We start from the raw sequence: 26,040 nt of genomic DNA, 5'->3' as shown, positions 1-26,040 counted from the left end.
GTAGTCTGTGATTGATTTTGTCCTATTTTATCCAATAAATAAGGAATTTTTGCGTGCTCCATTTTTTAGATGTAGCCTAATCTGGTATGCTAAAATACAACTCATCTCACAGTAAAGCAAATACACATAAAGCTATATAAAAAAAAAAAACGTGATCTTTAAAGGGGTTGTCCACTACTTGGACTAAATGTTTGGCCCCGATAAAATAAAAAAGTCTACACTCACCTCCCATGAGGGGCTCTCGTGCAGTTGTTGTGACACTTGACCCCGGCGCCCAATCAGCAGTGGCATCACTGTGTCCACCTTCAGATAAATCGAACATCAAGAGGAAATCCGGATTGCGGCTGATTTGACTTCCTCTTCATGTTCAATTCGACAGGAGGCAGTAACAGTGACGCCAGCGCTGATTGGGCGCCGGGTCACGTGTCACAATAACAGCAGGGGAAGCCCGGGGAGAGCGAGTGCCGACACCACTGGAAAGGCGCCACCATAGGAAGAGAGTATAGGCTTTTTTATTTTATCGAGGCCAAGCGATGGGGTACAACAAGGAGTTGTCCAAGTAGTGGACAACTTATTTAAGATTCCAAACAGTCCTGGTGGTTAAGGGTCTTCTCTCTGTCAGTTCAGTTCTAATAATCGGTTGCTTCTTGGGTCAATTACATTTTGTGAATTGTAATTTTGGCATCAGTCTTTTTTTCATCAGTCCGAGATGCTCCAGTATTGCTGGCGGTTCACATAGGCAGTTTACTGTTTTGTTAAATTCCTTATACATTTCTTCTTATGGTAACTATTACTTTGGAATTCCAATATAGAAGTGTCATAAAAAGTCTCGGCTATAAATCCATAATATGGTTACAATTATTGTGGTATTAAAGCGATTGTCTGGTCTAGAAGTAAAAAATGCATTTTAAACACCGTATTTGGAAATTCTGCATTTATACAGGGGGTGGTCACTGTCCTGAACCCTCTTCTCTCTGCTGGAATTGCTGTAAAAAGCACCTCTCTCTTTGAAGGACTCATCCTCTCTTGCATAAAGAGTGTAATACTCTTACTTCTCCTTTGGTGGCGCTGTTGAAAAATTGAACACTTGCGGCTGGGTTTTCAAACTGATTTGAGTCCAAGCAATAGGACTCCTTGTAATCAGCTTATTGAGGGGTTTCTCCTAACAAAAAAGGATTGTCTAAAGCTTTTATGTGTCACGTGGGAAAAAAAACATTAAAAACTGTTGTTCATTTCTTCATTTATTTTGAGAGCTCCTGATGTTAAATTTGCAAATTGCTCCTAATTCCATCCAGTTCTCGAAAGGATGCGTCCCTCTCAGTAATACATGCTGGATATATGATCTGTGTTATCAGTTCACCTGGTGAGGTTGATTCTCTAAGGTTGAGCAACATGGACCAAAGACGATGGCACAGCGGGCAGGACTTGCCGGCTGTTATGTGGATCAGTGAGGACCAAGACAGCTGTGTAAGGTGGACAGCAGGCAGATGAGCCTGCAGGAAATATCAGCAGACACAGATCCAGGAGTGTAGGTGTACATAGTAACTATTGATGTTTAGACAGTCCAGGACTTGCAGAAAACAAATGATAATAGACAGGGTTATATGCTATGAACTGACAGTTGGTCCTTGGCAGGAAAATGGACAGTAGTGATCAACAGGCAAACTGAATACTTGCTTGCATAGAAGATGCACACTGTTGCAGCAGTGTTTGTAGTGTGAACAGCATCAGAGAAGAGTTTGTTATGCTTACAGGAGACAAAGCGTTAATCAGCAGGTCTGAGCCAGAAATGTATGCAGATAGTTAAGAAACAAACAAGAGTTTGCTGAAGAGACCTCAGAGAACTGAAAGGTGAGGGAAACTCCAAAGAACACATTAAATGTATACAAGCTGTTTGAATACCCATACACACACAGCTATCTGTGTCGGCTTTGAAAGGCTGATATCACAGGAGATCTTGAGAAAGTCCATGTATTATATTTTTGGTACAATCTTTGCTTGCAGAAAAGTGGATGGTGCATCCTCCGGCTATCAGTCTGTCTACTTTGTCAATCTTCTACAGTCTCTGGTGGTATATCACTTACACCCTCAGGGCAGTGGGCTGCAGTCTGCAGCAATTTATTGTCCATTTTCTGACCTCTTTACCTTAGAAACTTATGTCCTGCTAATATCACACAATGGTTGCATCCTGCTGCCCAACACAATCTCTCACCCTCTCTTGGTCCCTGCATCCCACCCTTCATTTGCCTACCAAGACCCTGAATTCTTTCCCTGGAGCAAGTTGCTCAGGTCATAGGTACTTGCAATACGATGTAGTTCTAAAGGGGTCTCCTCCATTTTTATTATGGGCCTCTTATCAGCAATCTTTACAAGGCTTGGCTCTCCACCTTTCTGACTCAACTCTTGCTCAACAAGGACGTGGAGCTCTATCCTTTCTAGCTTGCCCAGCACAGGCAGTTCTCATTGTCTAAGTAGACTGCATCAAACCACGTGTTTGGTACCAACTAGTGCCAACCATCCTCCAGCAGGTTCTGACTGTTCTCGTGCAAAGCAGATTTGTCACCAGATTGCACTATACAAACTTGATACATTATTAAATAGATTTCTTAGAACTAATGAGGCTGATGTAGTAACTATGAAAATCTATAGCAGAATAGCTGTATAATCATTTTTAAAAGTTTTCCTTCATTGCTATTATCATAAGAATTTTTATGTTTCCAGCTGTAACAGGATCCACAAAATACTTAACGTTCTGAGATGGATTTTCACAGTAAGTACACTAGCCTCATCAGGCTTAAGAAATGTATTAATCTGTATTGTTAAATCTAGGAACAGCCTGCCCACCAGTACCAACAGCCTGGATACTCCATTTTACAGGTGTCCCTAGCACTCTAAGTAGTTCACACCACACCCTGCACTTACTTCCTGCCTGCAGTGTCTTATATATCTTTGCTGCAGAAGAGTCATCTAATCTTATAGTGTCATAGGAATGTAATGTACCAGTCTTAGTCAGGCGGTATCATAGTTGTGCAGTTATCATAGCCATTTAGCGTGTCTCTGGGATAATCATTCTCTTTGTAGAGATCTAGCTGCTGTAGGGAGTCTTATAGATGATGCTCCCTAGTCAAAAGTATGCAAACTAGCTCTCTACTAGATGGAACAACATTGTCTTTCTTGTGTCCGTTAGTAACTATCCTGTAAGTTACTGTCTGACCCATCAAGGGGTATCACTGAAACTGCTGTCTACAGATGGACATCTCTGCTTTGGGTTATATACCAAACCAGACACAGCTTAGTTAGGCCGGTTTCACACTTCATATGATCTGAGAATAGACAGTGATGTCCCGACTGGCCATAGACCCAAACTTGACAACCTTAGACATATGTGTTCAGGCTGTTGAAGTTGGGTCAGAAGACCTGTTGCCAGTCTGGACATCATGATCTGTACCAAAACCGTGAATGTCGGAAGTTTCCTGCAAGTGAGATATTTGCCTGCAAGTTTTCTGCAGGTGAGATAATTTGCAGTCATGTGGTATAACAGACACATAGTGGAAAAGTCATGTAGTGTTATAATTATGTTTTGCTATAGATACTGTATGTAATGTACAGTAATAATCATGTGGTGTGAGATAGACGTAATATAATAATAACGTAGAGTAATAATCATGTGGTCTGAAAGACATGTAATGTAGAGTAACTATCATGTAGCGTAATAATCATGTGGTGTGATAGACTTGTAACAGAGTAATAATCATGCAGAGTAACAATCATGTGGTGTGAGATAGACGTAATGTAGTATTGGCGTCTCTGCCCACTGACAAGCAGAGACGCCGTCCCTCTTACCGCCGTGCTCCCCGCCCGGAGTCCTCCGGCGCTCCTGCTTCTGCTTCTGTGCTTAGGGCGCACGTGCGCTCCCCTCCTCTTAAAGGGGCCGCGCGCGCCATCCTAAGGAGTCCCCGGCCAATGGTTCCTTATATATGACCTCTCATATATAAGGAACCTCCTCCAAAATGGAGGTGCCCGTGCAAGGTTGTAGCTTTGTATGTTATACTCTGCTTCAGCCCTCAGGTCCCGCTGCTAGCCTGACTACCAGTCCAGCCCGCCAGCCTGACTACAAGTCCAGCCCGCCAGCCTGACTACAAGTCCAGCCCGCCAGCCTGACTACAAGTCCAGTCCGCCGGCCTGACTACAAGTCCAGTCTGCCGGTCTGACTACAAGTCCAGTCCGCCGGCCTGACTACAAGTCCAGTCCGCCGGCCTGACTACAAGTCCAGTCCGCCAGCCTGACTACAAGTCCAGTCCGCCAACTTGTCTACTCTCCAGCCCGACAGTCTGTCTACCGTCCAGTCCGCCAGTCTGTCTATGGGCCCTGCCCGCCTGCTTACCTGGAAGTACCTGCCTGTTACCTGCCGTGCGTGCCAGCCCGCTTACCTAGAAGCACCTGCCTGTTACCTGCCGTGCCTACCAGCCAGCCTACCTGGAGGCTCCTGCTTGTTACCTGCTGTGTCTGCCAGTCCGTCTGCCCGGATCACCCGTCAGCCTGCCTTCTGTGCTCATCTGCTGTACCGGTCAGTCCCTGCCTTCTGACCCATTGAGGTCACCTGCTCTCATACAAGGTCGGTCCCAGAGTAGCACCTGGTCCCTCTACTCGGTCCTTCCCTGGTCACGGAGTCGATTGAGCCGCCGTACGATCTTGGTCGGTCAGAGTTGATACCTAGTTACGCCCCTCTGGTCCCTCCTTGAACCACAGCACAGAGGTTCCACCACCCGGATCCGTAACAGTTTGCACGGGCCATGGAACCCGGTGGGCCCCAGGCCCCTTCGCTTGCTGACCTCTACCAGGAGGTTTCTCGTCAGAGATCCCAACAGGAAACCATCCTGACCTACCTGCGGTCTGTCAACTCTCGCCTGGACACGCTGTCTGTTCCACCTGTGGCCGCCTCAAGTCGAGCGACACCCGCTCCGTCAGCGCCGCTGCCTACCAATACCACGGCACCCAGGCTAGGACCCCGGCTTTCTGCGCCTCCTCGTTTTGGAGGTGACCCCGTCCTATGTCGGGGCTTTCTGCACTTTGAACTTCTGCCACATCAGTTTCCCTCCGAACGGGCCAAGGTGGCGTTCATCATGTCTCACCTCACCGGGGAAGCATTGGCATGGCTAAACCCTCTATGGGAGAGAGGGGATTCCCTGGTGTCCGATCTGCCGGCTTTCCTCACTGCCTTCCGGAAGGTCTTCGATGAACCCGGACGAAGGATTTCTACTGCCTCCTCATTGCTCCATCTCTGCCAAGGGAGTCTCACCGTGGGCCAGTATGCCATACGGTTCCGTCCCCTTGCTTCTGAGCTTGCCTGGAACAACGAGGCCCTGGTGTCCACCTTCTGGGAGGGTCTTTACGGTTGCTTTAAGGACGAGTTAGCCGGCCGGGACATTCCTACCACCCTGGATGACCTGGTGTCACTAGCTACCCGGATTGACATCCGTTTCCTAGAACGTGCTAAGGAGACTACACGGGAGAGAAGATTTCCCCGTCTTGCTCCTGTTTTCCAGAAACCGGCTTCCCAAACAGCAACTCCCCGGGCACGCTCGCCCGAACCCATGCAGATCGACCAGACCAAGATGGTCAAGTCTCGCCAAGAAACACGCCGAGCCGAGGGGAGCTGTTTCTACTGTGGTAGTAAGGAGCACCTGCTCCGCTCCTGTCCGGTGAAGCCAGGAAACTCCAGTGTCTAGGACCGCTCGGAGAGGTCATCCTAGGCAAGAGTAAATCCTCTCCGTTCTTGACTTTATCCATCTCTATCTCCTGTGGAGAGAACTGCTTCTTTGAAACCGCACATCTGGATTCCGGAGCCGCTGGGAATCTCATTTCCCAGTCCCTTGTAGAGAAGTATCAGATTCCTACCAAACCTCTGGCTGAACCATTGGCAGTCGCTTCCGTGGATGGAAGACTCCTTCTGGTGACCATCTTGCTCGTCACAGAGCCCGTAACCCTGCAGGTGGGAATGCTGCACTCTGAGAGGATCTCCTTCCATGTGCTTTCCGGACTCTCTCACCCCCTTTTGCTAGGTCTACCCTGGCTACAGAGACATGAACTCGTTCTGAATTGGCAATCCGGTGAGGTGCTCCGTTGGGGGGCAGGATTGCCATGAGATCTGCCTGGTTCCGGTTCGCCCGGCTCGACCTCCATCCACTCCGGCTAATTTACCTGGTCTACCGGCACCTTACTGGTCCTATATTGATGTCTTCGACAAGAAGGAGGCAGAGACACTGCCACTTCATAGGCCATATGATTGCCCTATCGACCTGGTACCCGGTGCCACTCCACCCCGTGGGCGTATTTACCCGTTGTCGTTGGCCGAAACCCGGGCCATGTCGGAGTACATCGAAGAAAATCTGGCTAGGGGATTCATCCGGAAATATTCCTCCCCGGCTGGAGCCGGATTCTTCTTCGTAAAAAAAATGACGGTTCACTACGCCCCTGTATCGATTATAGAGGACTCAACCAAATTACTATCAAAAACAAATACCCCCTGCCGCTCATCTCTGAGCTGTTCGACCGCCTTAAAGGCGCGAATATCTTCACCAAGCTCGATCTTCGTGGGGCGTATAACTTGGTCCTTATCCGCCAAGGAGACGAGTGGAAGACGGCATTCAATACCCAGGACGGTCACTATGAATACCGTGTGATGCCCTTCGGTCTCTTTTATGCTCCCGCCGTCTTCCAAGAATTAGTTAACGACATCTTCCGTGACTTCTTATTTTCTTGCGTAGTGGTGTACCTGGACGACATCTTGGTCTTCTCTCCGGATCTTCCTACACACCGGAGGGATGTTCGTCAGGTCCTGCTTAGGCTGAGGCAGAATCACCTATATGCAAAATTAGAGAAATGCCTCTTCGAGCAGTCCTCTCTTCCGTTCCTGGGCTATATTATCTCTAAGACAGGTCTACGGATGGACCCCGAGAAGGTCTCTGTCGTCTTAAAGTGGCCCCGTCCGGAGGGGTTGAAGGCAATTCAGAGATTCCTGGGCTTCGCCAACTATTACCGTCTCTTCATCCCACATTTCTCTTCCCGAACTGCTCCCATCTCTGCGCTCACCCGTAAGTGAGCAAATCCTAAGGAATGGCCATCCGAAGCAGAGGAGGACTTCCTCTCCTTAAAACAAGCCTTCTCTTCTGCCCCAGTTCTGCACCGTCTGGATTGCAACAAACAGTTCTTTCTGGAGGTTGATGCCTCCTCTTCCGGAGCCGGAGCGGTGCTCACCCAGAAATCTCTGTCCGGGAGAATGGTAACCTGCGGCTTCTTCTCCAAGCTCTTCTCCCCGTCTGAGCGCAACTACTCCATAGGAGACCGAGAACTGCTAGCCATCAAATTGGCGCTGGAGGAGTGGCGTTAACTGCTCGAGGGGACTCTGCACCCGGTGGTCATCTATACTGACCACAAAAACCTGGTATATCTACAGAATGCCCAAAGACTCAATCCGCATCAGGCCCGGTGGTCTTTGTTCTTCGCCCGCTTCAGCTTTACCCTACATTACCGCCCGGCGGACAAGAACGTTAAAGCCGATGCCTTGTCCCGATCCTTCCTGTCTTCCAATCAAGAGGAGGAGCCTATGCATATCATCGATCCCTCCAAAGTGATGAATGTGGCCCCCTTGGACTTGTCTCGTCTCCCACCCGGTAAGACGTTTGTAGCGTTTCCGGATCATAAAAAGGTTCTTCACTGGGGTCATTCATCCAAACTAGCCGGCCATGCTGGCCAGAAGAAGATCTTCCTGCTCATTACCTGGCATTACTGGTGGTCTACCCTGTGCCAGGATGTGGTAGACTTCATCACGGCCTGTTCGTCCTGTGCCCGCAACAAGGTTCCCAGACTTCTTCCAGCCGGCCGTCTCCTGCCTCTTCCCATACCTGCTGCCCCGTGGCAACACATTGCTATGGACTTTATTACTGATCTTCCTGTTTCTGCCGGTTGTACGGTCATTTGGGTGGTCGCTGACCACTTTTCTAAAATGGCCCACTTCATCCCTCTGCCTGGTCTCCCGTCTGCATCTGTGCTGGCTAAGGACTTCATCCATCACATCTTTCATCTCCACGGCCTACGCCTCCACATTGTGTCTGATCGGGGGGTCCAGTTCACTTTGCGCTTCTGGAGAGCTACGTTTAAGCTGCTGGATGTCACCCTGGATTTCTCCTCTGCTTACCATCTGCAGTCCAATGGCCAAGTGGAACGTATCAACCAGATCCTTACCAGCTTCCTCCGGCACTTCGTCAACGCTCACCATACCGATTGGGTGGAGCTCCTACCATGGGCCGAGTTCTCCTATAACAACCATGAGAGCGAATCTTCTTCCAAGTCCCCGTTCTTTGTGGTCTACGGTCAACATCCCCGGATTCCGTTTCCCTTTTCCGCTTCAGTGGACAACCCTGCCGCGGAGTCTCTGGTCAGCGAATTTTCCACTATTTGGGAGGACACTAGATCCGCACTTCTTCAATCCTCCGAGCGGATGAAGAGACATGCGGATAAGAGACGTCTGGATCCGCCTCAATTCCGTCCGGGAGACAAGGTTTGGCTCTACTCCAAACATGTTCGTCTCAAAATACCCTCCTATAAGTTGGGTCCACGGTTCATCGGTCCATTTGAAGTCCTCAAGCAAATCAACCCAGTAGCCTACAACTCCTTCCACGTATCTCTCCTCAAACCAGTTGTGCTTAATTCTTTTTCCGACAATCCAGGTACCTCCCCAGCTCCGGTCTCCGCTGAGGACGTCTATGAGGTAGAGAACATTCTGGCCACCAAGAGGGTAAGAGGGAAAACCTTTTTTCTGGTGGATTGGAAGGGGTTTGGCCCAGAGGAGAGAACTTGGGAACCCAGGGAGAACATCCACGCCCGGCTTCTCCTTAAAAAATTTCTTTCAGGCCTAAAAAAGAGGTGGCGTAAAGGGGGGGGCACTGTAGTATCGGCGTCTCTGCCCCCTGACAGGCAGAGACGCCGTCCCTCTTACCGCCGTGCTCCCCGCCCGGCGTCCTCCGGCGCTCCTGCTTCTGCTGCTGCCGGCGTGCGCAGCTTCCCGGGCACTGTGCTTAGGGCGCACGCACGCTCCCCTCCTCTTAAAGGGGCCGCGCGCGCCGTCCTAAGGAGTCCCAGGCCGATGGTCGGAGGACCTCTCATATATAAGGCACCTCCTCCAAAATGGAGGTGCCCGTGCAAGGTTGTAGCTTTGTGTGTTATACTCTGCTTCAGCCCTCAGGTCCCGCTGCTAGCCTGACTACCAGTCCAGCCCGCCAGTCTGACTACCAGTCCAGCCCGCCAGTCTGACTACCAGTCCAGCCCGCCAGCCTGACTACCAGTCCAGCCCGCCAGCCTGACTACAAGTCCAGCCCGCCGGCATGACTACAAGTCCAGCCCGCCGGCCTGACTACAAGTCCATTCCGCCAGCTTGTCTACTCTCCAGCCCGACAGTCTGTCTACCGTCCAGTCCGCCAGTCTGTCTATGGGCCCTGCCCGCCTGCTTACCTGGAAGCACCTGCCTGTTACCTGCCGTGCGTGCCAGCCCGCTTACCTAGAAGCACTTGCCTGTTACCTGCTGTGCCTACCAGCCAGCCTACCTGGAGGCTCCTGCTTGTTACCTGCCGTGTCTGCCAGTCCGTCTGCCCGGATCACCCGTCAGCCTGCCTGCCGTGCTCATCTGCTGTACCGGTCAGTCCCTGCCTCCTGACCCGTGGGAGTCACCTGCTCTCATACAAGGTCGGTCCCAGAGTAGCACCTGGTCCCTCTGTTCGGTCCTTCCCTGGTCACGGAGTCGATTGAGCCGCCGTACGACCTTGGTCAGTCCGAGTTGATGCCTAGTTACGCCCCTCTGGTCCCTCCTTGCACCGCAGCACAGAGGTTCCACCACCCGGATCCGTAACACGTAATATAATACTAACGTAGAGTAATAATCATGTGGTGTGAAAGACATGTAATGTAGAGTAACTATCATATAGAGTAATAATCATGTGGTGTGATAGACTTGTAACAGAGTAATAATCATGTAGAGTAACAATCATGTGGTGTGAGATAGATGTAATATAATAGTAACGTAGAGTAATAATCATGTGGTGTGATAGACTTGTAACAAAGAGTAATAATCATGTAGCGTAGTAATCATGTGATGTGCTAGACATATAGGGCAGCATGATGGCTCAGTGGTTAGCACTGCAGCCTTGCAGCGCTGGGGTCTTGGTTTCAAATCCCACCAAGGACAGCATCTACAAGGAGTTTTTATGTTCTCCCTGTGTTTGCGTGGGTTTCCTCCGGGTCCTCCGGTTTCCTTCCACACTCCAAAGACATACTGATAGGGAATTTAGATTGTGAGCCGAGATGGGGACAGGGGTGATAATGTATGTAAAGCGCTGCAGAATATGTTAGATTTATTATCACGTAGAGCAATAAATAATCATTGATGTGATAGACTTGTAACATAGAGTAATAATCATGTAGAGTAATAATCATGTGGTATGATAGAAGTGTAACGTAGAGTAATAATCATGTGATGAGGCACTGTAGTTATGTAATATAATACCACTTGTAATATATTCACGTGGACAAAATTGTTGGTGCCCTTCCAGTAAAGTAAGAAAAATGCACAACGGTCAATGAAATAATTTAAAACTGAGAAAAATAATTGAAATTTACTGAATATCATCTAATGAGTTTCAGGCTTTGCTTTTGAATTGTGGTTCAATGGAAATATATATATATGAAACAAAATGAAAATGGCTTGAGAAAAAATGATGGTGCCTTCACTTAATGTTTTGTTGGAGAAACTTTTGAGGCAATCACTGCAAATAAATGATTTCTGCAACTCTCAATGAGACTTCTGCACCCGTACACAGATATTTTGACCACTCCTTGTGAGCAAACTGCTCCTGATGTCTCAGATATGAAGGCATCTTCTCCAGACTGCAGATCTTAGCTCCTTTCACACATGTTCTATAGGACTTCGATCAGTGCTCATAGAAGCCACTTCAGAATAGTCCGATGCTTTGCTGTCTGCTATTCTTGGATGTTTTTACCTGTGGTTTGGGTCATTATCCTGTTGGAGGACTCGTGACCTGCGACTCAGACCAATCTTTCTGACATTGGACAGCACATTTCGTTCCAGAATCCCTTGATAGTCTTGAGATTTCATTGTATTGTTCCCTGTGCAGAATAAAGATATCCTGTATTGGTTGAAGCAAAGCAACCCCAAAACATAACCGAGCCTCCTTCATATGTCACGGTAGGTACAATGTTCTTCCCTTTGCTTCATTTTTGCATCTATAAACATAGAGCTGATGTGATGCCAAAAAGCTTGAGTTTTGTCTCATCTGTCCAAAGAACATTCTCCCAGAAGCTTTGTGGCTTGTCAATTACGCATTTTGGCAAATTCCAGTCTCACTTTTTTATCATGTACTTTCACAGTGGTTTCCTCCTCGGTCGTCTTCCATGAAATCCACTTTGGCCAAGACAGTGACGAATGGTGCGATCTGACACTTATGTACCTTGTCCTTGGAATTCACCTCTAATCTCTTTGGAAGTTGTTCTGGGCTCTTTGTTACCATTCGTATTCTCCGTGTCTTCAATTTATTATCTATTTTCCTCTTGTGTCCACTCCCAGGGAGGTTGGCTACAATCAAATAGACCTTAAAGTTCTGAATAATATGTGCAACTGTAGTATCAGGAACATCAAGCTGTTTGGAGATGGTCTTATAGCTTTTACCGTTAACGTGTATGTTTGTCTATAATTTTCTTCCTAATCTCCAGATACAACACTCTCCTTAGCTTTCTTTTGTCCATGTTCAGTGTGGTACACACCATGATCACAAACAGCACAATGACAACTTTTCACTTATTAAATACACAGACTCATGACAAGTTTGTAGACACCTGTGATGCTAATTACAGTACACATCTTAGTTTAACATGTCCCTGTGGTCAAATTATTTTCAATCTTTTCTAGGGGAACCATCATTTTTGTTAAGGCCATTTTCTTTAATGTTTTTTTCTATGTTGAACCAGGATTCAAAAGAAATGTCTGATTTTCATTGGTTGATAGTCAATAAATGTAAAATTACTTTTGTGACTTTCAAGTTATTTCAGTGACGATTCTGGATGTTTCTTACCAGAAGAGAACCAGCAATTTTGTCCACATGTGTGATGCAATAATCATGCGTTACTATACTACGTTTCTCTTCTCCAGGGCTTTTTGCGTTTCATATTTTCTGGAGACTTATCTGTAAGGTGCTGCTGAGATACGGTCAGCTATCTACCATATATGTCATATATGACTGATCCTGCCAATGCTGATGACTAATGAGTAATGACATGTCCCCAAGTCACAAATTACAATCCAATCTCGAAGCAACCTGTGAAAATTGTCACTGAGGACACACTGAAAATACACAAGAACACCACTGGTATGGTAATTTTTCCTAGAAAAACTGTACTAAAAAAGTTATAAACCAGCATCAAGAGTTCAAACATTTGCTGTTGACTTTTTTTTCAGTTTGTTTTATACTATATTAAAAAAAAATGGAAACCATCAAAAAGCATGTGTATTGATCTTAGGCTTTATGTACAAGGTTGTATTATTGATCTGGAAAGATAATATGGCACCAAAAAGCATGGTGTGTTGGATACTTTATCTCTATCTGTCTCTGATCCGTGATATACAGTAATATATCATTGTAGCAGGATCCATTAATATCAGCCTGCTGATGGTTTCCAGGCAGCAATAGAAACCAAATGGAAAAATAAATCAAACCTGCAAAAATATTTGGATTATCATGCAGTCATAGGCGTTGCCCGATTATCACATTTTCTAGATAAAATAAAGGAATTCATCTGTGAGTCTAGGGAGTCTGATATTCATTCCTATGATTTTTGCTTTGCAGGCAGATGACAGGGGGCAAGAACTATAACGCAATACAGAGATAAATGGAAAGTGGTCATTACCGGATGAACTGTGCTTGATCAGCCTTGATAGCAGCTTTCACAGGAGGTTTTGGTGTCATCCTGCTGTCATCCCTCATTACAGCTAATTTTATCTAATTTCCTTGTCATAAACTTCAAATTCTTCACTGCTAATATGGCATACACGGGTATTCCTAGTGAGATGGTAGCACAAGAGGGATCCACTGATGATAACTTGGAAGGGGCACTGGACTATGATAGAATACATTGCTTTGTGCACAAAGCCTGTGGAAAAGGATTCCTCAATGATATGTCAAGTGATGGAGCACACCAAGGTGAAGTATGTGCTAAAATTTGTGACTTTTCTCGACTCTTGACACTTTTCAAAAGTGGCGAGAAAAGTAGGAAGAGGGCTGGGTCAGCAGCAGACTTTTCATCATAAATAGGCTCATATCGTAGCTCAAATAAACGCCTTCTCATAGCTGGAGTACAGTTCAGTTTCTGGTACAAAACATCCCAAATTTATTTGGATGTGCTAGTAATTTAGTGCATGACTAGTTTATTGAACAGCAATTCTAGTAAATCTCCCCAGATGAAGCGTAAGTGAATACGAAACGGCTGTTACCGAATTCCGCACCATGCAATTTTTCAAAAGTGTCGAGAAAACTGGGAACAGGGTGTGGTCACCAGTAAATCTTTCATCAAAAATGGGCGCATATTGTAGTGCAAATATATGCCTTCTCATAGCTGGAGTACAGTTCAGTTTCTGGTGCAAAATATCCCAAATTTATTTGGAGGCATGCAAGTAATTCAGTGCAGGACTAGAATATGTAACTGCAGTTCTAGTAAAACTCCCCTGATGAAGCGTAAGTGAAGGCGAAACACCATGTAACTCAGTCCTGTGATATACACTTAATTTGGAAATAAAGGAAGTTCCTTTTATGCAGCTTGGTGAGCACCATAATTTTTTCTCTCATTAAATCTCCCCTGATGTGAAGCAACAGATGTCAGAGAAGTGGGAAAAATTTGATGTTAGGTGCGGGTATAAAGGAGTTTAGACTTATTATTTTTTTCATGTTTTTTTTTAAAGGAAACATCGCCACTCTTGTTTATTGGCAGTGCCTGAGATTACAGCTCTGGTATACACTTGAATGGGGCTGAGCTGTAATACCAGTTATGTCCTATGTATAAAAGTGGCGCTGTTACTGGAAAAGTAAATTTTTCTATTTCATCTCACTCAACTCCAGTTTAAAAGTGAATTATGATTTTCAAAATATTGTACCATGAGATAAGACTGGCAGTGAAATCTGAACTGATGTTTTTCTGGTTGTATACACTCATTCCAAATCTTCTAAATGCCTGCCCATACACATAAAAGTCATCCAAACCCCATAATTTCGGTGGAATCAGTCATCTATCTCAATTGTATGGGGACCACCCAACTGGACCCCAACAAATGATGATTCGGAGAAATAAGAATCCGCTAGTTTCAATTTAAAAGCCCAATCTTTTTGTTCTACGGGTAGATAAGAGGCTCCCAGAGGTGTCTGGCAGCCACTTATTCCACTTTAACCATTTAAAACACATGAATACTCTGCCAAACTGAGCGTGTATGAGTGTGGGCTACTCGGGAGAGATAGCTGTATGGCCGATAGTTATCTAAGGTAGATTTCCTCTATGCTTTTCCCATGAAGCTGACATGTCTTTATGAAGTTCCCCTTTAAAGGGAACATGCACTTATATTATTACATATAGAAGTAGTGGTATGACTATATAGGTGCTTGTCCCCCAATAACAATGATACCTTTTTTGTAGAGATCCGATGTGCCAGTCAGGAGAAATCTAGTATAGAAGTCATGTGCAAATCAGAGAGGAAGTGCTTTGGGGGCGTGTCAGTGCACATAAACTGCTTCTTCCATGTTCAGTGACACGCCCCCTAGAGCACTTCCTGTCTGATTTACACACGTCTTCTACACTAGATTTCTCCTGACTGGCACATCCGATCTCTACCAAAAAAAGTATCATTATTATTGGGGGAAAAGTGTCTATAAGACCATACTCCTACTTCCATATGTAAAAATCTACCGACCGGTTCCTTTAAGTAAAATGTAGCATTTATTTTCTATGACTTATGGATACAGGACATATAAAACATACTACGGCATGCATGAAATTGTAAGCTTGTTGGCTAAAGAGCTTGCAATCTAACACTAATACATTCATTGTCATAAGTTCATTAGTGTGGATGGCCTGTATACTTCTCTATAAGCACATACATTATGTAGATGGTGGGTATTAGGAGGGGGTGTTCACTTTATTACTTATACTTTTGGGTCCAACCTACAATAGGATTTAAAGGAGTTTCTCATCTTCCACAGGATCTGCTATACATGTCTGAGAGATGAGCTGCAACACACAGGCTTCCAGAGGAGAACATCATCCCCCAGACAGGGAAATAAGAAGCAACAAGTTACAAGTAGAAGAATGAAGATGACACTTTAGTGTAACTGGTGAGGAAGTTACAGAGAGCAAATTATGTCTCGGCCTTTATTAGAGCATATGGGTGTCATAGAGGAAGACTCGCTGACCATTACAGGCCCATTAGGGGCTATTACTCAGCTCTTCATAAACTGACTGTCAGTCTGAATGAGACACTTCATGTCAGCTAATAGGAGAGAGATTAGATAGAAACGAGAAATAAATATATGATGATGTATGGATAGATACGAGAAAGAAGGAAGGAAGAAAGAAAGAAAGAAAGAAAGGTAGAAAAAACAAATAAAGAAAAAATAGACACTGATAATAAGGAGAAAGAGAAAGAAAAGAAAGAAAGAAACAAAATAGAAAGAAATTAAGAAAGAAAGTCAAAAGGAAGGAAGGAAGAAAAATAGAAATAAAGAAAATAGACACTGATAATAAGGATAAGAGAAAGAAAGAAAATGAAATGAAAGAAAGAAAAAGGAAGGAGGAAGAAAGAAAAGAAATAAAGAAAAAAATAGACACTGATAATGAGAAAGAAAATGAAAGAAAGAAGGAAAAAAGGAATGAAAGACGGAAGCAAGGAATGAAGGAAGGAAGAACAGAGGAAAGAAGGAATAAAAAAATGAGGTCAAAGAGAAAGAAAGAGAGAAAGAAGAAAAAAATGGAGCAGCTCAAGCAAAGGTGCAGGCATAGGTGCCAGTCCATAGGTTGTAATTATAGCCTATGGTACATAAACAAGTAAAGAAACTGGGCAACACTGGTGTATTTATTGGCCCAATGTGAACAGGTAGCAACATTTTAGCTCAAGAGAAAGCTTAACAAAGGCTCACGTATTTTAGAGACGAAACATTGCCACCTGTTCACATTGGTCAATAAAGACACCAGTTTTTTTGCATTGAACTTGCTATTGAGTGCTGCCCACTGTTTTTTGGATCTTTACATGGATGGATGGATAGATAGATAGATAGATAGATAGATAGATAGATAGATAGATGATAGATAGATAATAGATGATAGATAGATAGATAATAGATGATAGATAGATAATAGATATATGGAGATAGATAATAGATATATGGCTAGATGATTGATAGATAGATAATAGATAGATAGATAGATAGATAATAGATGATAGATAGATAATAGATAAATGATAGATAGATAGATAGATAATAGATATTAGATAGATGATTGATAGATGATAGATAATAGATAGATAGATGATAGATAGATTATAGATAGATAGATAGATAATAGATGATAGATAGATAATAGATGATAGATATATGGATAGATGATTGATAGATAGATATGAAATAGATATGAGAGAAATAAATAGATAATAATAAATAGATAGATCTTTTTATTGTAAATTATAACCTAACCAGAATGGAATTAATTATATTTTCAGAATAGAAAATGTATATATTATATATAATTATTTATATTATTATAATTATATTTTTTACAATTATTGTTGAGCAGTATTATTATAATTCCTATTTTATTCTTATTATTACATATGATGTTTACATGATCACATTCGCCACCACTATAATTACCTTCCATATCACTGTTCAAACCCTTTTTTATTATTCTTTATTATTTATAATAGTGACAATATTTATAACGAAGTTTAAAACTATAATGCAAACTGTAGTAACATTAATGCTAATAATATAAATCATGTAGCCTTGCTTCGCTGACTTACCTACAATTAATAGGAAGGTGCCAGCCCCATAATCCACCAGAGGGTGTAAGGTAGAAGCAAACTTGTCCTCCATCATCCAGGCTGCAGAAGGAAACTTTAAGCCATTTGCTCTGGAGTTGTCTCCATCCTGCTGGGTGATGTCTGTGAGCTCAGAGACTGAAGAGCTGAGGGATGTGCAGAGCTGGAGGCTGGAGATCTGACTGCTCACTGACTGCAAGAATGAATCCACTCCAGGAGGGGTGTAGACCAGAGAATGAGGGGCTGCCCACACTGCAGGGCTGTGACAGCTGCAGTGCCCAATCACAGCACACCCAGTGTGGCACTACAGCACCCAGTGTGGCACTACAGCACCCAGTGTGGCACTACAGCACCCAGTGTGGCACTACAACACCCAGTGTGGCACTACAACACCCAGTGTGGCACTACAGCACCCAGTGTGGCACTACAACACCCAGTGTGGCACTACAGCACACCCAGTGTGGCACTAGAACACCCAGTGTCGCACTACAACACCCAGTGTGGCACTACAGCACACCCAGTGTGGCACTACAGCACACCCAATGTGACACTACAGCACACCCAGTGTGGCACTACAGCACCCAGTGTGGCACTACAGCACCCAGTGTGGCACTACAACACCCAGTGTGGCACTACAACACCCAGTGTGGCACTACAGCACCCAGTGTGGCACTACAACACCCAGTGTGGCACTACAGCACACCCAGTGTGGCACTACAACACCCAGTGTCGCACTACAACACCCAGTGTGGCACTACAGCACACCCAGTGTGGCACTACAGCACACCCAATGTGACACTACAGCACACCCAGTGTGGCACTACAGCACACCCAGTGTGGCACTACAACACCCAGTGTGGCACTACAGCACACCCAGTGTGGCACTACAGCACACCCAATGTGGCACTACAGCACACCCAGTGTGACACTACAACACCCAGTGTGGCACTACAGCACACCCAGTGTGGCACTACAGCACACCCAATGTGACACTACAGCACACCCAGTGTGGCACTGTGGCACCCCAGGGGTCTGGTTTTCCACAGTAATGTAATGTTATGTCTGAGAGCAGGTGGGAGGTCCTTTGGTCAGGGATCCTGTGCATGCCACACCTCCTGCCCAGTCTTGGGAGGGGAAGAACTTCCCCTGTATAAACCCGGGGCTGAGGCAGGGTGAGTCAGACAAGGAGAGTGGAGAAGAGAAGCAGCATAGGAAACAGCAGAGTTACAAGGAGTCAGGGGCTGGCAGCTGCAGAGTTCGCCCTGACTAAGAAGATTCTTTACCGGACCCGGAGTCCGAGGCTGTGGGGACTAACTCCTACCCAGCAGCAGAATCCGTCAGGCAGGGGATTTCAGGTCCTCTGGCCCAGAAGCCCGAAGGCACGGTCACACGCGTGGGACCAGCACCGCCATCGTGGAGCGGAAGCCATTAGAAGGCCCCGAGTCACCGGCCATACGGGTGAGCACCACACGGTACACTCAGGGACGTGGGCTACTTACATCAGCTTCTAGCAAGGTAGCCAGAAGAGTACAGTCAGTTTGGGAGGCCTACAACTACGCCTGGCCAGGGGAGATCCCATCTGCTCAAAGACTGACCAGGCCCCGTTTGCTAGCAAGTACTCCGGGAGGGTCTGTCGTTGTTACCAGTAAAGACCCTGAACTACACCGTACCGTCTCTGAGTGGTTCCTGCTACCCCCATCATCCACGTCGGCTGCCCTGAGGCCATACCCCTCCCGTTGGGGGTTATACTATCACGCTGCACAATCCTACCACCGGCCTCAGCGGTCTGCCCTGCAGCAGCAGCTTCCTGGCTGCACTCAACGGGTGGCGTAGTCATCAACTATTTACTACTAATAGACTGCCGTCTAGTTTGACTCCCTGGGCACGGACCGGGTCACCGCCACGAGATTACAACCCTCCACGGATCCGGCTCCGGGTAAGCTCCCGCGTGCGCACCGCAGCGCGACACAGGCCCAGGGGCGCGTCAACTTTGGCGTAGTCGGCAGGATTTCGTGCCCGCAACCACCGGGTACTGCGTGCCTGAAAAGCAAAGACTGTTCAAACTTACCAGTGGTGAAGATTCCCGCTATCCGTGGAGGTTTCCCGCCATCCGGCGCCATCTTCTACCTTCTTCCCGCCATCCGTGGAGTTTTCCCGCCGTTGGACGCCATCTTGGGGACGCCGCGCGGGAAGAAGAGGGGCGTGGACTCTGAAAGCGCGCGAGAACTGAAGCCCCGCCTCACGTCCTGACGTTGCGTAAGGTCCTGGAAGGAGCCCAGCAGACGCCGACGTCACAGGAGCGCGACGGAAGGTCCTCAACCCTGACGATCCACTGCGGAGCCGCGGCCTACGGAAGAGGATCATCGCAAGGTAGGCCACGGTCCACTAGGGGGGAGGAAGATGTCGGATACGGAGGAGAGCTTCACTGCCCCAACCCCCGCCAGCGCTACCGCTGCTGCAGTTATGCCCTTCACCATGCCCTATATCCCGGGAGCAGCTTGGCTACCCCAGTACTCAGGGGAGTCACATACCCTGCATGACTTTAGAGAAAAGCTGGATAGCCTCTTCCAGGTGTACCCCCTCACAGAAGAGCAAAAAGTGAGCATCCTGGTGGCCCAACTAACCGGGGCAGCCAAAAGGGAAGTAAAATCCTGGCCACCTGGGAGGAAGACTGTCGCAGGGATACTAACCCGGCTGAAGGACACCTTTGATACCCGCACCTCAGCCGAGATTAAGCTTAGATTCTACGGGTGCAAGCAGCGAGCGCATGAGAGTATAAGGGACTATGCACTAAACCTACAAGAGGCCCTGAGGGCCATAAAGCAGACCGACCCTGATGGGGTGGGAAACGAGGACAGGCTGTTGACTGAACAATTTATAGAGGGTTTATATTGCAATGCCCACCGAACCCAGTTGCGGGCAATGGCCTTACAGGATCCCCATCTGGACTTTGCACAGTTCAAGGACAGAGCCATCCGGGTGCTCCGAGAACCGGCACCAGGTGGCGTTGTGACCCACAGACGCCCCACTACCACTTACTACCAGGAGGCGGCGCCCTTGTCAGCAGGGCCTGTGGGAGCTGATGCGCAGGCTTTGGACAATGACCCGGCTCCAGACCTACACCATCAGGTCCAAGAGCTAGCTAAGAGCGTTGCTGCGCTAACCCGAACTGTGCAGTCTTTACAGGTTTCCACCCCAGGGAAGATCCAGCTGGCATCCGGACCGGAGGACATCCCGTGGCGTCGACCAAGGAGGACCCCACCGGCCAGAGGAAGACCCAGTGACCGATACAGCGAGGACGGACGACCCATCTGCCGCCGCTGCAATCAATCCGGACATATGGAAAGGTACTGTTCTTTAAACGGGCACAACCTGGGGTAGAGGGCCAACCCCCAGGAAAAAGATCACCAGGCCCATCGAACTGGCGCGACAGATATGTGGGAGGACGTCCAGTCTTGCCTGTGGTACTGGATGGCATTCCCATGAGTGCCCTACTGGATACCGGGTCACAGGTCACCACCATCCCGTACGTGCTCTTCAAGCAGTACTGGAATGACTCGGATATTACCCACTACCCTGACGACGACTTGAGTATCATCGCCAGCAATGGCCAGCCCGTGCCACAGATCGGATTTAAAGAGGTGGCCCTCAAAATCGGTAGAGTCGAACTGGCCGCACAGGGACTGATCATTGTAGATATTGATAAACATGAGAGTCACCCAAAAATAACTCTAGGAACTAACGTAATTGAAAATTGTCTTGCAGAGGTGATTTTCCTTTTACAGCAGGTTGCCAAGAACGCCAGCTCCGGCGAGCAGCGGGTGCTCCAGAAAGAGATCCGGGCACTGATGCAACGGCAACAAGTGGAACTCTCTGGCGGTGAGATTGGTAGCGTAAGAATGTGTGACCCTTTTCCTATTGCCATGCCCCCAAAAAGTGAAATGATGATTTGGTGCCGGGCAGCTATTGGTCTGAGAGGAAGAGATTACCAGGCAATGGTAGAACCAGTTTACTCAGACAGTAGGCCCACCATTTTGACAGCACGGGGGGTGGTCAATGTACGCCATGGGAGGGTGCCCATTCGCATAATAAATATCGGGGAGAGGGAAGTGTACCTGCCCCGGTATGCCACGCTAGCCAAATTATATACCACTAATCAAAATTCTATACAATCTGTGGAACCCTTGCCTCCATCTCACCCGGAGGAAGGTAACGGCTCTAAGAAAGACATGGAGGACTGGTGTCAGCAACTACATTTGGGTACTGATTCCACTCCCTCACATCAGAAACAAGGAGTCTATCGGGTGGTTCAAGAGTACGAGAGAGTGTTTAGTAAACACCCGTTAGACTTTGGGCGGGTCAAGGGGGTAGAACACCGCATCCCCACGGGAGATCATCCTCCCATAAAAGAGAGGTATCGACCCGTACCCCCTGCACACTACCAACACGCCAAGGGGATGCTTCGAGACATGAAGGAGGCTGGGGTAATCCGGGATAGCTGTAGCCCCTGGGCAGCCCCACTAGTTTTAGTCAAAAAGAAAGACAACACCATGAGGATGTGTGTAGATTACCGGAAAATCAATCGTATCACACACAAGGATGCGTACCCCTTACCAAGGATAGAGGAGTCATTGGCTGCTTTAAGATCTGCTAACTTCTTCTCTACCTTGGATCTCACTAGCGGGTACTGGCAGGTTCCTGTAGCAGAGGCGGACCGGGAGAAGACCGCATTCACCACCCCGATGGGACTTAGCGAGTTCACCTGCATGCCGTTCGGACTCTGCAACGCCCCAGGAACCTTCCAACGATTAATGGAGTGCTGTCTGGGCCACAGAAACTTCGAGACGGTCCTGTTGTACCTGGACGATGTCATCGTATACTCCAAAACTTATGAGGACCACCTGAAACACCTGGCGGAGGTGTTCGAAGCTCTGGCGAGTTACGGCCTAAAGGTGAAACCCTCCAAGTGTCACCTCCTGAAACCAAAGGTGCAATACCTGGGACACGTGGTGAGCGCTGACGGAGTGGCTCCCGACCCCGATAAGATCACCGCAATTAAGGGATGGCCAAGCCCCTCCAGCGTAAAAGAAGTGCGGCAGTTCCTAGGGTTGGTAGGCTACTACCGAAGGTTTATTCCCGGTTTCACCAAAAAGGCAGCGCCTATGCAGGACCTCCTGATAGGCCAGTCCCGGAAGGCCAAGAACCAGAAGCCGCCCTTCAAATGGGAAGAGCTAGAAGAAGAGTCCTTCCGCCAGCTGAAGATGGCCCTCACGGGGGATGAAATCTTGGCGTACCCGGACTATAGCCAGCCCTTCATCCTCTACACCGACGCCAGTAACATCGGGCTAGGAGCCGTACTGTCCCAGATTCAGCAGGGGAGAGAACGAGTAATCTCCTATGCCAGCCGAAAACTGCGACCCACCGAAAGGAACCCCGAGAATTACAGCTCATTTAAGCTAGAGTTCCTGGCCGTGGTATGGGCAGTCACCGAGCGCTTTAGGCATTACCTCGCTTCTTCCCGGTTCACCGTATACACGGATAACAACCCGTTGATACACCTGGACACGGCAAGACTCGGTGCCCTGGAGCAGAGGTGGATGGCCCGTCTGTCCAACTACGAGTTCACAATCAAATACCGGGCAGGACGCTCCAATACTAACGCGGATGCCCTGTCCAGGATGCCCAACCTGCCGGACGAAGGAGAAGATCCGGAGGGACTGGAAGAAGTTGAACTCCCTGCGTTCCACCGTCATGGGACTATCCAGTATTCCCACCGGGTAAGGGGTAAGCAGGCTGCTACGTTGAACCCCTTACCCCACTACAACTGGGCGGAAACGCAAGACAGCGACCCTGCCGTCCGACTAGTGAAGGAAATGCTGACTCGGCCGGAGGCTCGCCTTGAACCAGACGCTCCGGAGGAAGCCAAACAACTATGGGCGGAGAAGAGTCGACTATTCCTTTACAAGGGGAAGTTGTGCCGCAGAATGGTCAACTCCCGGACGCATGAACTACTCTGGCAAGTAGTGGTGCCACGAAGAGACGCAGCCATGGTGATGGAGGCATACCACGACGGAGCTGGACACTTCGGGTGGAAAAAGCTGGAGTTCCTGCTGCGCGAGCGGTTCCACTGGGTAGGCATGAGGGGAACCATCGAGAAGTGGTGCAGAGACTGTGGCCCGTGCAATCTGAGAAGGAAGGACCGGGCCAGCCAGAAGACTCCCCTGCAGTCCATCGTCACCCGGCAACCGTTGGAACTGGTAGCCTTGGATCATGTAAAACTGACCCCCAGCAGAAGTGGCTACGTCTACGCGTTATCCATCGTGGATCATTACTCCCGGTTTCTGGTTGTCGTCCCCGTCAAGGACTTAACGGCTCGAACAGCAGCTAGAGCCTTCCAGCAGCACTTTTGCCGTCCACACGGGTACCCGGACCAAGTGCTGACGGACCAGGGACCTGCCTTTGAAGCGGAGGTCTTCCAGGAATTCTGCAATCTGTATGGCTGCCGGAAGATAAGGACGACACCCTACCATCCGCAGACTAATGGACTTTGTGAAAAAATGAACCAGGTGGTAATGGATCTTCTAAAAACGTTGCCCCTGGAAGAACGCAGTCTGTGGCCTGAAAAGTTGCCCGACCTGGTGGACCTATACAACCACATCCCGGTAGGTTCCACCAACTGTACCCCGGCTTACCTAATGAGGGCAAGACCTGGTAAGTTACCTGTTGACCTGGAAATGGGAGTCCTGACCCCCGAGGACACTTCACCAGAAACAGACTGGGACACAGAGAGGCAGCAGCAGTACCGGAGAGTACAGGAGAGCGTGGAGCGAAGTCTCTGTCAGGCTAGGGAAAGACAAGAGAAAACTTACAACCAGTATGCTCCCGCTGTTCCCCTGGTACCCAGAGAGCAGGTCTTGAAGAGGAAGAGACGGCTCCACAAGTTGGACGACCAGTGGGAGAAGGACCCGTACACCGTACTGCCCTCAAGCCACGAGAACCCGAAGGTCTGTACCATCAGTAAAGACGGAGGGGAAACCACAGCCATTGTATCCCGGGACCACCTGAAGAAGTGTCCCGAACAACTGAGGAACCCTGAAGAGGAACAAGAAGACCATCGACCCGTGGAAGAAAGGGAAGATATGGTTAGTACCGTGCTCGGGGACTTCCCTCAGTCTTGGACTCAAGTCAATGGTGCAGTTGTGGTACCCGTACTCACCTTCCTCCAACCATCATCCCAAGAACCTACGGAGCAACGGGTAGAGCTGGAAGAACAGCCGGTCCAGGAGGCAGAAGACTCCACACAAGCAGAACAGGAGAATCAACCCTCTGCTTATAGTGAGCCTGCCGTACCCCTAGTGAGACAAAGAGCCGGTAGACAGCTGCCCAGTTTACCCTTGACAGTTCCTACACCCTGTAGTTCAGGGCCAGACAGTCAGCTCCGTAGGTCCACTCGGGCCACTAGAGGCCAGTTACCCGCACGCTGGAGAATTTGAAGTGTGTAAATTGTTTTATTTATGTTTTTCTGTGTCTTGTTGCTTGTATATAATTTTGTGTTTCTAGTTATTTTTAGGGATCCTTGGTGGATTTACCGGGAATCCTTGTACATAGTTGGAGCGTAACCCAGGATGGACTAGAGACTGTTAAGGACTCGGGGTAGGACAGACCCCTACCTGGTTACGTCTCCCTGTGTTGGTGAAATGGACACCTTGCTTTCTTCAGAGACTGCACTCGGTTGCGGACACGCCGTAACCATCTTTATATGTTTTCTTATTGTATTATTAATGTTTTTGCCTTGTTATGATTTTCTAAATGTGTTTAGTCCCGGAGTACTAAATTTCACTAGGGGGGAATGTGGCACCCCAGGGGTCTGGTTTTCCACAGTAATGTAATGTTATGTCTGAGAGCAGGTGGGAGGTCCTTTGGTCAGGGATCCTGTGCATGCCACACCTCCTGTCCAGTCTTGGGAGGGGAAGAACTTCCCCTGTATAAACCCGGGGCTGAGGCAGGGTGAGTCAGACAAGGAGAGTGGAGAAGAGAAGCAGCATAGGAAACAGCAGAGTTACAAGGAGTCAGGGGCTGGCAGCTGCAGAGTTCGCCCTGACTAAGAAGATTCTTTACCGGACCCGGAGTCCGAGGCTGTGGGGACTAACTCCTACCCAGCAGCAGAATCCGTCAGGCAGGGGATTTCAGGTCCTCTGGCCCAGAAGCCCGAAGGCACGGTCACACGCGTGGGACCAGCACCGCCATCGTGGAGCGGAAGCCATTAGAAGGCCCCGAGTCACCGGCCATACGGGTGAGCACCACACGGTACACTCAGGGACGTGGGCTACTTACATCAGCTTCTAGCAAGGTAGCCAGAAGAGTACAGTCAGTTTGGGAGGCCTACAACTACGCCTGGCCAGGGGAGATCCCATCTGCTCAAAGACTGACCAGGCCCCGTTTGCTAGCAAGTACTCCGGGAGGGTCTGTCGTTGTTACCAGTAAAGACCCTGAACTACACCGTACCGTCTCTGAGTGGTTCCTGCTACCCCCATCATCCACGTCGGCTGCCCTGAGGCCATACCCCTCCCGTTGGGGGTTATACTATCACGCTGCACAATCCTACCACCGGCCTCAGCGGTCTGCCCTGCAGCAGCAGCTTCCTGGCTGCACTCAACGGGTGGCGTAGTCATCAACTATTTACTACTAATAGACTGCCGTCTAGTTTGACTCCCTGGGCACGGACCGGGTCACCGCCACGAGATTACAACCCTCCACGGATCCGGCTCCGGGTAAGCTCCCGCGTGCGCACCGCAGCGCGACACAGGCCCAGGGGCGCGTCAGCACTACAGCACACCCAATGTGGCACTACAGCACACCCAGTGTGGCACTACAGCACACCCAATGTGGCACTACAGCAC

General features: G+C 48.2%; 1 protein-coding gene across 3 annotated transcripts in view; it reads right to left on the bottom strand.

Moving 5' to 3' along the window:
* Window positions 1–26,040, bottom strand: part of LOC141258805 (opsin-5-like) — a 203,647-nt gene that overhangs the window by 70,960 nt on the left and 106,647 nt on the right. Inside the window, exon 1 of one of the 3 annotated variants that reach the window (XM_073673944.1) lies at window positions 17,123–17,359. The exons of 1 other annotated variant lie outside the window; for it this stretch is intronic. In XM_073673944.1, coding sequence (XP_073530045.1) covers window positions 17,123–17,198 — 76 coding nt within the window. In that variant the 5' untranslated portion in view covers window positions 17,199–17,359. Of the gene's footprint in view, window positions 1–17,122; window positions 17,360–26,040 lie in introns of those variants that run through there. One more of the 3 variants, XM_073673947.1, reaches the window with a different exon arrangement.

Source organism: Phyllobates terribilis, unplaced genomic scaffold, assembly GCF_046119375.1.
Source record: "Phyllobates terribilis strain yellow unplaced genomic scaffold, ASM4611937v1 Scaffold_3__8_contigs__length_932513732, whole genome shotgun sequence".
In the NCBI taxonomy this organism is placed as follows: Eukaryota; Metazoa; Chordata; class Amphibia; order Anura; family Dendrobatidae; genus Phyllobates; species Phyllobates terribilis.
The sequence above is the reverse complement of the archived record's forward strand: the minus strand, read 5'-3'. Positions and strand labels throughout refer to the sequence as shown.